Here is a 13,505-nt window from a genome sequence, read left to right as displayed (position 1 = left end):
GGAAAATACTTAAATTAGACAGCCATATTAAATGTTTATTACAATTTGCCAGGGGGTGACGGCAGTTCTTAAAGTTTCCCAGGAATCACTCTTAATAAAATGAGAGCCAGTTTGAGTTCTAATTATTTAAAGGAATTGAGGTCTGGGTCTTTAAATATACAACTCATTTCAGAGTTAAGGTGAGGATATCCTTATGGCAGGAAGATTATATTATTATATTTTATATCCACAACTTCCCTGTTACCAAACAGATCATTATTGAAAATGAGGTAGCATCACACAGGCAATGTATTTGAGAGCATGATACAATCTGAAGTTTGCTTTGCCACTCTGAGCTGTAGGAGGTGAGGAATGTGAGAAAAATAATAGGCACTGCAGAAGCCTAGACTTGGAAGGTCTGTTTGTCCTGATGAATTGACATCTTTGCTAGTAAGGTCAAAGGTGGACAGTGTTTATTTCCTGTTTCACTTCCAGGTGTTGCCTGTGCTTTTCCAGTCATTTAACAAAAAGGCATGTGACACCTACTCACATTTCTGGAATGACATCCAGTGAAAGAGTATGTAACTGTGGCTCTTGCTGATGAAAATGATAAATTTCAGAGGACACCCATTTCAACCCCCTAATTCCTCCTTGGGTATTTTTCTAAACGTTTAACTATTTATTTGCTCTGCAGTCATCTGAAGAAAAATAACATCTTATAAGCACTTTTTTCCTTTATGTGTTTGCCAACATATTAGAAAGTACAGAATAGTATTAAAGCATTAAAAAGTATAATAAATCTGTTTCTTTCTTAGCTTCCTACAACGAAAGAGTTATGCAATGATGAGATATCCATGAAAACAAATGATTCACCTTGATAATTGTATTTTGGGGAGGCTAGAGGCTTCAGACAAAGGAGTTACTTTGTTCTTAGCTTCTCTCTTGTTGTCTTTTCAGCTATAACCATTGCAGGAAAGGTGGAAGGAAGGTCTAAAGGCATTTTGTCTTTAGGCCTAGTCATGCAAGAACAAGACTAGCTCTTGCACAGGATGGTTCCAGCAAGGCTGGTGTGAGGCAGGTGTGAGCACCACAGACTTTTGCTCAACCAGTAGAACTCATAGTTCATGAATTTTAATTTTATATTGTAGACAACAAACAATCTTACTTCCTCAGGAATAGGTGCTCATCTAGAATTTGCCCTAGGTCAATAAAATTTGTTCAAAATGTACCTACCCATAACAAAGTAAAACCTCAGGTTCCCGTAACCAGTTGTGTCCAGGTAAGGAGTGCATATTTTCCTCTCTCCATCTTTGAGGAAGACCATTGATAAACCTGATTCTATTGTTCCACATTCTGTACCAATGACAGCTCCCAAGATGTCCCACCTTTAAAAAATGACAATCACTAAGAGTTAAAATAGTAAGTCGAAACTTTATAGCGTATAACATTTTATTTTTAATGAGGAACATATACTTAGCAATGAATAATTCTGAAATAAAGATGTGGTACTACAGGCACTTCCCTGATGGTGTTGTGGTTGAGAATCCGCCTGCCAATGCAGGGGACATGGGTTCGATCCCTGGTCCAGGAAGATCCCACATGCCGCAGAGCAACTAAGCCTGTGCACCGCGACTACTGAGCCTGTGCTCTAGAGCCCACGAGCCTCAACTACTGAGCCTGTGTGCCACAACTACTGAAGCCCGTATGCCTAGAGCCCATGCTTTGCAACAAGAGAAGCCACTGCAATGAGAGGCCCACACACTGCAATGAAGAATTGCCCCCGCTTCCCACAACTAGAGAAAGCCTGAGTATCAGTGAAGACCCAATGCAGCAAAAAATTTAAAAATTAAAAAGAATAAGATGGGGTACTACAGATCGTGGGTAATGAACAAAGTTTAAAACACATTCCATTCACAATTACAGTTTTTCTGTAGAGGATAAGTTTAATCAATACTACGTATAGTTTTTCTACTACATGATAGCCTTTATTCTCAAAGCACTTACAGTTGAGGTGGGGAATCAAATTTGAACTAAGGAAAAAGGAAATCATAAAAGATAGTGCCATAGTATCATAAATAACTTGTATGCTGTTTTGCACATTAAATAATAGTCATAGGATGAAAAGTCATACAAGCTGGAAAGAATCTAGCAAGTTTTCAAAAAGGGGACGGGATTTAAACTGTCAAATAGGTATTTGAATATGTAGGAAAATAAAAATATCTAATATATAAAAACTCTTATATCTCCTTAGTATTTATCTCTGCTCATGTCTAATTTGGCCACCACTTTTCACACAACTAACTTGCTTACAGACAGAGGAAACTGGGACACACAGAGGTAAGTGGCTTGCCTAAGGCTGACTGCCTGTTTGGTTTTAAATTGAGATCTTCTGTTTCTTAGTTCACTGTTATTTTAGTAGTTACAGTTCTAAAGAGGACACTGTGCCAGGACAATTATGTTGAACTGGCTGAGACCAAGATGTTTAGGAAATGCTTAATTTTTTGTCTTTTAAAAGATTATTATCGGGCTTCCCTGGTGGCACAGTGGTTGAGAGTCCGCCTGCCGATGCAGGGGACATGGGTTCATGCCCCGGTCCAGGAATATCCCACATGCCGTGGAGCGGCTGGGCCCATGAGCCATGGCCGCTCAGCCTGCGCGTCCGGAGCCTGTGCTCCGCAACGGGAGAGGCCACAAGAGTGAGAGTCCCGCATACCGCAAAAAAAAAAAAAATTATTATCAATCATTCAAGGAGAAGCAGCTCTTTTTCCTTTTCTTCTTTCAAAAAACTTTTTATTGCAGATACTCTCCTTGTGTTACAGTCTTTCAGATTTATCATTTCTTTTCTTTTTTCTTTAATTGGAGTAAAATTGCTTTACAATGTTGTGTTAGTTTCTGCTGTATAATGAAGTGAATCAGCTATTCAAGGAGAAGCAGCTCTTAATAGTACTGGACCACTGTAAATATCAGGAACCTCTCTCGACTCATACAAGAAAATTTCACACTGGTTCATTGGTCTTTCACCTGCTCCATTTATCCCAATAAAGCCACTCAGCCTACTGCTCCATAAAGCAAGTTAAGGTTATAAATGATGCATATGATGACTCCTTTTAGGCATCCATCTGCTTTCGGGTATTTTTAAAATGAAAAATTAAATTGGAAAAGATCAGATTGTCATGGACTGAAAGAATGTTTTATTCAAGTGAGAAATGAGATTAGTAGTCTTTTTCTCTTATTAGTTGTAAATGATTAACTCTTTTAGATTAATCTAAAGAAATTATTTTCATTGACTTCTACCACTGAGAGGGCTATATGAGATATGATCCAGGCTATACATTTCTTTTTAATCTTTATTTTAAAGTCCAACATATTCAATTTTACTCCAGTCTTTATTTATCCCACTGTAACGGTTGGAAGATAATAAAAGTGAGGTTATTTTCTTTAGAAACCCAAATATTTAAAATCAAAGGCTTGATTTAGTTGGCTCTGAAGAGAAAAAAGCAGGGAGAAATCTGAAAATCATTTTGTAGAAGTCTCATTGCTTTAAATAAATTATCTTGCATTTATTAAAAATTCAGTAGGAGCTTCTTGTAGCACAAGCTCATTTTTCGTGAATTTGTATAAACACTGGCTCGAGCTTAGTTGGAGGCAAAGTATCCTTGAGGGGATCCCAGAGCTGCATCAACTACTGAGGGACCTCAGAGATGCCCTTTCACCTGCCTGGACTTCAGATTCCCTCTCTGTAAGGTTGCAAAGTTATGGTCTTTTCCAATTACAAAAATGTCATGGTCTCTGACTCTCTCTTAATATAATAATTACATGAAGTAAAATTATAGCACGACCAAATCTTTGTGGCCAGCAGTGGTATTTAAAGAGCTCTATAGTTTTGGCAATCTTGGATGGCACCACAATTTCCCTGAAAAGGAGTGTTACTTTTCTATGGTTTAAATTATGTTTTCTCCAAGGAAATGTGGTTCTTTGTGAACTGCATCTGAAGGAATGTCTGCTAGAGGGGAGAACTCTCTGCAACAGAGCAATTTATATTTATCTTTGATGGCTAATTCTAAAAAAAGATCCCTTACATTATTTATTATAAATACATTGGTATCTATTATTTATAATAGAGTGGGGCGAAGTTGGAACACACAAAAAAAGTTTAATAATCAATAAAATGCCTTAAGGCAACTTCATTCCTTAGAGGTAGAAAGGTCACAATAATATTTAATTTATATTTTAAAGTATGTCCTTCTACTTTCTGTGTCAAAAAGAGAGTTCTTTTTGTAAGCAAAAATAATTTAAAGACATTTCTTAGCTGGAAAGCTGCTGATCCTCCCTATCAGCTGCTTTGGAATGCTTTGAGAATAAAATTAATTATGTTTGCATTAGCTTATACTTTAATAGTTTTAAGAATGATATGAGAGTATACGTATAACCAATTCACATTGCTGTACACCTGAAACTAACACAACATTGTAAATCAACTATACTCCAATAAAAATTTTTAAAAAAGAATGATATGAGAGAGTAAAACTTAAATGTTCTCACCAAAAAAACCCCAAACAAACAAACAAACAAAAACAGATAAATATGTGAGGTGATGGATATGTTAGTTAACTAGATGGAGGGACTCCTTTTACAATGTGTATGTATATCAAATCACCACAATGTACACTTTAAATATCTTACAACTTTATATGTCAATTGTATCTCAATAAAGCTGAAATTAAGAATATTTTCTTCACAAGCTTAAAAAAAGAATGACGCATATTCTTTGAAGGGCAATCTGGCAGTAACTATCAAAATGAAATTACATACATACATATATATGTATATGTACACATACATGTCTGATTCTCTAATTTTCTTTTAGGAATATCTCTTTCAGAAATACTTTAACAAGTACACAAAAATTTTATTATAATATTCTTTGTCTATCAATAGAGGTTTAGTTAGATAAACTGGTATAGTGCCTTTCTGAAATAATGATATATATTTACTGGCAGAAGAGACATTCATAATATATTGTTAAGTTTTAAAAAAACAAGTTGTGGGACTTCCCTGGTGGCGCAGTGGTTAAGAATCCACCTGCCAATGCAGGGGACACAGGTTCGAGCCCTGGTCCGCGAAGATCCCACATGCCGCGGAGCAACTAAGCCCGTGCACCACAACTACTGAGCCTGCGCTTAGTACAGCCCGCGAGCCACAACTACCAAAGCCCGCGCGCCTAGAGCCTGTGCTCCACAGCAAGAGAAGCCACCGCAATGAGAAGCCTGTGCACCGCAACAAAGAGTAGCCCCTGCTCACCACAACTAGAGAAAGCCCGCATGCAGCAACGAAGATACAACGCCGTCAAAAATAAATAAATTTATAAAAAAATAAAATAAAATATCAAGTTGAGTATAGTAAGGGAAATGTGACTCTAGTGTTTTTTTTTGTATAGCCAGCAAAATTTCTGAATGATATATGCCAGAATATATGCCTACATTTCAACAGTGTGGAGTGGGATTAGCATTGGAGGACTTTTAGTTTTTACTTTACACATTTTTTTTTTTTTTTGCAAAAGGAAAATCATTTTCAGAAAAAAGAAAGGTATTCAATTTATAATTCAGAATGAAAACTTAAATGATCTCATCATAGGTTGATGAAATTACTAAGAATATGAACATAGGCAACAGAGGTCTTACATTTTAATCACTTTTTTCCCTACAAGTATTGGCATAAAAGGCTCTAAAGGGTAGTGGAACATTTCACATTATCTATGAAAATTTATTTATTTATTTATTTATATTTTTTGCGGTACGCGGGCCTCTCACTGTTGTGGCCTCTCCGCTGCGGAGCACAGGCTCCGGACGCGCAGGCTCAGCGGCCATGGCTCACGGGCCCAGCCGCTCCGCAGCATGTGGGATCCTCCCGGACCAGGGCACGAACCCGTGTCCCATGCATTGACAGGTGGACTCTCAACCACTGCGCCAGCAGGGAAGCCAAAAGTTTTTAATTTTATTTCCCAGAACATATTAAACCACCTAAAGTTGGTGACTTTAGGTTTGAACTAAGATATAGAATACAGCCTGGCTATTAAGATCCTACATTTACCAAATTCATAAGGTTTTTTTTATCTACTAGATATTCTCTGAGGTTGAATAAGTTCATTACATCCATAAGGTCTCTCTCTATTTGGGATGAATTCTCTGATATTTAATATGGGATGTGCCATAGGAAAAGACCCTCCACATTCCTTTATATTCATGAGGTTTACCTCTAGCATGAGTCCTGTGAGGTCATTTTGACTAAAGGCTTCTCCACCTTCATTGCATTTATAGGTTTTTCCTCCAGCATGACAGCTTAGGTGAAGGTAAAGGATAAGCTCTATTTGAAGGCTTTCCTGCATGCTGTGCATTTCAAAAATTCTTTTCTTCAATCGGTTCCCCTATATTTCACTCAAATTCAATTTTGCTTTAGGTTTTTATTACATGCATTGTATTTATTTACACTCTTGCTGGAATAACATTAATAAAGAATATTGGCTTCAGAATGGTAGAAAGCACTCAGCTTTCTCACCAATAAGACAGAAATATGACCTAGACTGAGGATGTTTAGAGAAAATGATGTACTGCCTGGCGTACTACAGTTTCAATAAGTGTTAGTTTCCTTTTCTCCCCCTGTAAAATGTAGTACTATTTTTGTTTTAAAATAAGCGAAAGTGGCAATTCAAATGAACTTCTAAATTATAATGAGTATTTTTATTTTTTTCACACTAGAATTAGCAGAGCAGCAATCTTAGACAATGTTGTAGTACAATATGCAAAGGGTAATTGCTTAAACAATTTAAGCAAGGGGATGCTTAGCTGAAAGAAAAACTGTACTTTCTATCCGTAGGTTTTTTTTACAGTTTAAGATTTTGGCTACAAATCTATCAGGGTGCTTAAATTTATTACTTATGTGATCTAAATGGTCAAGTGGGTTTTACTTTAATAGTAATGAACATGCCTGTAAAAAAAAAAAAAAGACCCACTTAATACAGTGTTAACTCAGTCTGTCAGTCTATCTTAAATTCACTTACCCTGAATTAGAAGCTTAAATAAAATGCCAGAGGTAACATAATTCTTCTGGGTAGGATAGAGGGAAGAACTGTAGAAAATAGCAAGAAGATGCTCAAACTGTTCTGAAGAGTTCTATGTAATTTTTAATAAAAGCCAATTTTTAATAAAAGCATCAACTGACATTGAAGGGGCTATAATGGAGATTGTTCTTGTTGGTCTATATGCAGTTTTGGTTTTCAAGGTATATGTAACATTCTTTGGAACTATCTCCTCAGAACAAGGAAGTCAATATAAATTTGTTTTATTGAGTTTATATTGCTTTTTCCTTGGTTTTATTCCAGTGGATAGCATTGAAATTTAAGAAAGGCATTTTGAGTCAGTTTCAGGACTGACCCTCTTTTCTAAGCAATGCCATTAAAAAACATAACTAATAACTTGTATTTTGGTCTCTTTATAGTAAATCACCTATCAGAGATTAAGTCATGGCTGACCTGAGGAAAACATTATCTGTGCTCAAATTTTTTTCTATAATCTTACATGAGCTGTTTTAAAATATATTTCTTGAAAGAGCTTCTTCAGAACAAATTTATAAAGCAGTTAATAGGGTGTGACGGTAGCAGAGCAGGATTGTTAGGACCGGAGGTTGGAGAGAACTGGAAATAGTCAGGTCAGAAGTCCAGAGACTAATCTCTCTGACCATTTGATAAGTCCTGTTCACCCTCTGGCATCTTTTGCTGGTACGTGGGAGAATTCTGGTACGTCTTGCTGGTACGTGGGAGAATTCTGGGTATTCCATCTATTTGTTTTCTAGTATGATAGCAATATTCTCATTATTGGAAAATTGGAAAATAGAAAGAGTAGAAGAAAAAAATCACCCATAACCATACTACCCCAGAGACAAGAACAATTTATATTTTACTATATTTATTTCTAATATTTTATATGTATATTTCCAAGTGGTCATGATAATATTATACAGATGGTTTTGTATTTTGCCCTTTTTCATTTACATTAGTAATATACACATTTTCCAGGTTACTATTAACTCTTTATAAATGTGTCACATAATATTTTATTACATATATGCCAAACTAGTCATTATGTCATTGTCATGTTTCAAAATACAAAGCTAAATAATTATACTACTTAGCATACTTTATGGGGCTGAGGAATAAATTCTCAATTTCCTAATGCTCCTGAATATGTTCTAGATAACCCTGAGCTATGTTTTGTGAGGGGTCAGAGTTCTGCTTTTCCTTCGTATACACTCCTACATATTCAGGACTGCCTTGTGGTCAGTGTGCAGCAGGTGAACTACTGAGGAAAGACTATAGAAAATGAAACATGCTGAAGAAGTGGGCATCTGAACATTTCAGTGCCAGCAGCCTCCTCTAAAGCCTTCTACAGAAAAATCCTATCACGGGCTAGTGTTATGCCAAGCTGTGAGGAATTAAATCACTTTGGGAGGATTCAGATTTCACTCTCTTCTTTCTGTGACTTCAGTAAAGAGTGTCCTCTCTTGAAGAGGGAGTGAGTTGCTGTATTCTGGATGCTCACATGGACAGCTGGTTTGGAGAGGGGAAGGGGTTATTAACGAACTCAAGAATGGCAGTGTCAAAAACAAAGATGTACACATGCTGCAAATTAAAGAACGGTTTAAAATTTCTATGAAGGAATTCCAGAACAATTTTAGCATACCTAATCATATGAACTTATTCTTTTATTATTTGAAAATTTACTATGTTTCAAAACAGAAAAACAATCTGTGTAAACAGAAAGTAATTTTAGAACCCACATCAAAAGCAAACCAGAACAAGAAGTCTTTTTTTTTTTTTTTTGCGGTACGCGGGCCTCCCACTGTTGTGGCCTCCCCCGCTGCGGAGCAACAGGCTCCGGACGCGCAGGCCCAGTGGCCACGGCCCACGGGCCCAGCCGCTCCGCGGCACGCGGGATCCTCCCGGACCGGGGCACGAACCCGTGTCCCCCACATCAGCAGGCGGACTCTCAACCACTGCGCCACCAGGGAAGCCCAAGAAGTCTTTTAACAGCTTGCAACAAGTTTACTCTGATTCACTTTAGCACTTCCATGGTTTTAAAATATATCCAATTATCATTTTAACTAATACTGTCTTTTTAAAAATGACATTTCATTGGTTTATTTAGAGAATCCAATATACGTTTCGCTGGACTATTCAACTTTGTGTTTCTTTCATATCTTATTAGTTACTATGAATATAATTTTTCTTTGAGTACCACTTTGGTCATATCCCGTTACCGATAATAAGCATAGTTGGAATAACAACCAATTTTTAAGTCTTCTGATTGCTTATTATATGTCATGCATTGTGCAAAGTGTTCTTCATATACTGTTGCATAGGAAATTGAGTCATTTGTGGTGATGTGGATGGACATAGAGTCTGTCATACAGAGTGAAGTAAGTCAGAAGGAAAAAAACAAACACCGTATATTAATGCATGTATATGGAATCTAGAAAAATGGTACTGATGAACCTAGTGGCAAGGCAGGAATACTGACACAGATGTAGAGAACAGACTTGTGGACACACTACTATGTGTAAAATAGATAGTGGGAAGCTGCTGTATAGCACAGTGAAATCACCTCGGTGCTTTGTGACGACCTAGAGGGGTGAGATGGGGAGGGTGGGAGGGAGGCCCAAGAGGGAGGGGATATAGGTATACAGACAGCTGATGCACTGTGTTGTACAGCAGAAACTAACACAACATTGTAAAGCAATAATAATCTAATAAAGATGTAAAAAAAAAAAAGCCACACACACAAAAATACTTCTTTTTAGCCCTTTAAATGCTTACATCTGAATTCTACTTTATCGGATTTGAATATCTGAAATTAATATGCCTCCTTGCTTCTTTTGCTGCATTTATCTGGTATATTAGTTTCTCTTCTTTGACTTTCAACTTCTTGTGTTGTTCTAGTTTGAGTCTCTCATAAATAGCAAACATATAGCTGATTTTTAAAAAACCTACTGTGAAAACCTCACTTAATAAATGAATATATCTCACTCAAATTTATTGTGCACTGATATGTTCCTGCCAAATTGTTTTCTGTTTTCTATTTACCCTGTTTTTTATTGTTTATTTTTTGTCACTTTCCTGGCATTTGTTGGACTAAGTACTCTTTGTTTTATGTTAACCTAATGCTTTAGAAGTTATGTAGCCTATAAATGGCAAATTTCTTTTTCTTTGAATTTTTGTATTCTATTTAACTTATTTTTTTATACAGCAGGTTCTTATTAGTTATCCATTTTATACATGTTAGTGTACATATGTTAATCCCAATCTCCCAATTCATGACACAAACACTTTCCCCCCTTGGTGTCCATACATTTGTTCTCTACATCTGTGTCTCTATTTCTCCCCTGCAAACCAGTTCATCTGTACCATTTTTCAAGGTTCCACATATATGTGTTAAAATATGATATTTGTTTTTCTCTTTCTGACTTACTTCACTCTGTATGACAGTCTCTAGATCCATCCACGTCTCTACAAATGACCCAATTTCATTCCTTTTTATGCCTGAGTAATAGTCCATTGTATATATGTACCACATCTTCTTTATCCATGCATCTGTCAATGGGCATTTAGTTGCTTCCATGACCTGGCTATTCTAAATAGTGCTGCAAAGAACATTGGGGTGCATGTGTCTTTTTGAATTATGGTTGTCTCTAGGTATATGCACATTAGTGGGATTGCTGGGTCACATGGTAATGCTATTTTTATTTTTTTAAGGAACCTCCATACTGTTCTCCATAGTGGCTGTACCAATTTACATTCATACCAACAGTGTAAGAGGGTTCCCTTTATTCCACACCCTCTCCAGCATTTGTTCTTTGTAGATTTTCTGATGATGCCCATTCTAACTGGTGTGAGGTCATACCTCATTGTAGTTTTGACTTGCATTTCTCTAATAATTAGTGATGTTGAGCAGCTTTTCATGTGCTTCGTAGCCATCTGTATGTCTTCTTTGGAGAGATGTCTGTTTAGGTCTTCTGCCCATTTTTGGATTGGGTTGCTTGTTTTTTTAATATTGAGCTGCATGAGCTGTTTATATGATTTGGAGTTTAACCCTTTCTCCGTTGATTCGTTTGCAAATATTTTCTCCCATTCTGAGGGTTATCTTTTCATCTTGTTTATAGTTTCCTTTGCTTTGCAAAAGTTTTAAGTTTCATTAGGTCCCATTTATTTTTTTTTGTTTTTATTTCCATTACTCTAGGAGGTGGATCAAAACAGATTTGCTGTGATTTATGTCAAAGAGTGTTCTTTCTATGTTTTCCTCTAAGAGTTTTATAGTGTCCGGTCTTACATTTAGGTCTCTAATCCATTTTGAGTTTATTTTTGTGTATGGTGTTAGGAAGTGTTCTAATTTCATTCTTTTACATGTAGTTGTCCAGTTTTCCCAGCACCACTTATTGAAGAGACTGTCTTTTCTTCATTGTATATCCTTGCCTCCTTTGTTGACCATAGGTGCGTGGGTTTATCTCTGGGCTTTCTATCCTGTTCCATTGATCTATATTTCTGTTTTTGTGCTGGTACCATATTGTCTTGATTACTGTAGCTTTGCAGTATAGTCTGATGTCAGGGAGTCTGAATCCTCCACCTTCGTTTTTTTCCCTCAAGACTGCTTTGGCTATTCGGGGTCTTTTGTGTCTCCATACAAATTTTAAGATTTTTTTGTTCTAGTTCTGTGAAAAATTCCACTGGTAATTTGATAGGGACATTGCTCTGCCTAGTATAGTCATTTTCACAATGTTGATTATTCCTATCCAAGAACATGGTATATCTCTCCATCTGTTTGTGTCATCTTTGATTTCTTTCATCAGTGTCTTATACTTTTCTGAGTAGAGGTCTTTTGTCTCCCTTGGTAGGTTTATTCCTAGGTATTTTATTCTTTTTGTTGCAGTGGTAAATGGGAGTGTTTCCTTCATTTCTCTTTCAGATTTTTCATCTTTAGTGTATAGGAATGCAAGAGATTTCTGTGCATTAATTTTGTATCCTGAAACTTTACCAAATTCATTGATTAGCTCTAGTAGTTTTCTGGTGGTATCTTTACGATTCTCTATGTATAGTATCATGTCATCTGCAAACAGTGACAATTTTACTTCTTCTTTTCCAGTATGTATTCCTTTTATTTCTTTGTCTTCTCTGATTGTCGTGGCTAGGACCTCCAAAACTATGTTGAATAATAGTGGCGAGAGTGGACATCCTTGTCTTGTTCCTGACCTTAGAGGAAATGCTTTCAGTTTTTCACCATTGAGAATGATGTTTCCTGTGGGTTTGTCACATATGGCCTTTATTATGTTGAGGTAGGTTCCCCCATGCCCACTTTCTGGAGAATTTTTATCATAAATGGGTGTTGAATTTTGTCAAAAGCTTTTTCTGCATCTATTGAGATGATCATATGGTTTTTATTCTTCAATTTGTTAATATGGTGTATCACATTGATTGATTTGTGTATATTGAAGAATCCTTGCATCCCTGGGATAAATCCCACTTGATCATAGTGTATGATCCTTTTAATGTGTTGTTGGATTTTGTTTGCTAGTATTCTGTTGAGGATTTCTGCATCTATATTCCTCAGTGATAGGGGTCTGTAATTTTCTTTTTTTATAGCATCTTTGTCTGGTTTTGGTATCAGGGTGATGGTGGCCTCATAGAATGAGTTTGGGAGTGTTCCTTCCTCTGCAACTTTTTTGGAAGAGTTTGAGAAGGGTGAGTGTTAGCTCTTCTCTAAATGTTTGATAGAATTCACCTGTGAAGCTATCTGGTCCTGGACTTTTGTTTGTTGGAAGATTTTTAATCACAGTTTCAATTTCATTACTTGTGATTGGTCTGTTCATATTTTCTATTTCTTCCTGTTTCAGTCTTGGAAGCGTATACCTTACTAAAGATTTGTCCATTTATTCCACATTGTCCATTTTATTGGCATAGACTTCCTTATAGTAGTTTCTTAGAATGCTTTGTATTTCTGCGGTGTCTGTTGTAACTTCTCATTTTCATTTCTAATTTTATTGATTTGAGTCCCCTCCGTCTTTTTCTTGATGAGTCTGGCTAATGGTTTATCAATTTTGTTTATCTTCTCAAAGAACCACCTTTTAGTTTTATTGATCTCTGCTATTATTTTCTTTGTTTCTATTTCACTTATTTCTGCTCTGATCTTTACGATTTCTTTCCTTCTGCTAACTTTGGGTTTTGTTTGTTCTTCTTTCTCTAGTTCCTTTAGGTGTAATGTTAGATTGTTTATTTGAGATGTTTCTTGTTTCTTAACGTAGGCTTCTATTGCTATAAACTTCCCTCTTAGATCTGCTTTTGCTGCATCCCATAGGTTTTGCATTGTCGCGTTTTCATTGTAATCTGTCTCTAGGTATTTTTTGATTTCCTCTTTGATTTCTTCAGTGATCTCTTGGTTATTTACTAACGTATTGTTTAGCCTCCATGTGTTTGTGTTTTTTAC

General features: G+C 36.4%; 1 protein-coding gene across 2 annotated transcripts in view; it reads right to left on the bottom strand.

Annotated features, from left to right (window-relative positions):
- Positions 1-13,505, bottom strand: part of RELN (reelin) — a 519,854-nt gene that overhangs the window by 182,841 nt on the left and 323,508 nt on the right. For both annotated transcript variants that reach the window (XM_029233992.1, XM_029233993.1), the window contains exon 12: positions 1,213-1,364. In XM_029233992.1, the coding sequence (XP_029089825.1) occupies positions 1,213-1,364 (152 nt within the window). The remainder of the gene's footprint in view (positions 1-1,212; positions 1,365-13,505) is intronic.

This window comes from Monodon monoceros, unplaced genomic scaffold (assembly GCF_005190385.1).
Source record: "Monodon monoceros isolate NGI ecotype Baffin Bay Population unplaced genomic scaffold, NGI_Narwhal_1 Super_Scaffold_2, whole genome shotgun sequence".
NCBI classification, from domain to species: Eukaryota; Metazoa; Chordata; class Mammalia; order Artiodactyla; family Monodontidae; genus Monodon; species Monodon monoceros.
This window is presented reverse-complemented; position numbering and strand designations above follow the sequence as displayed.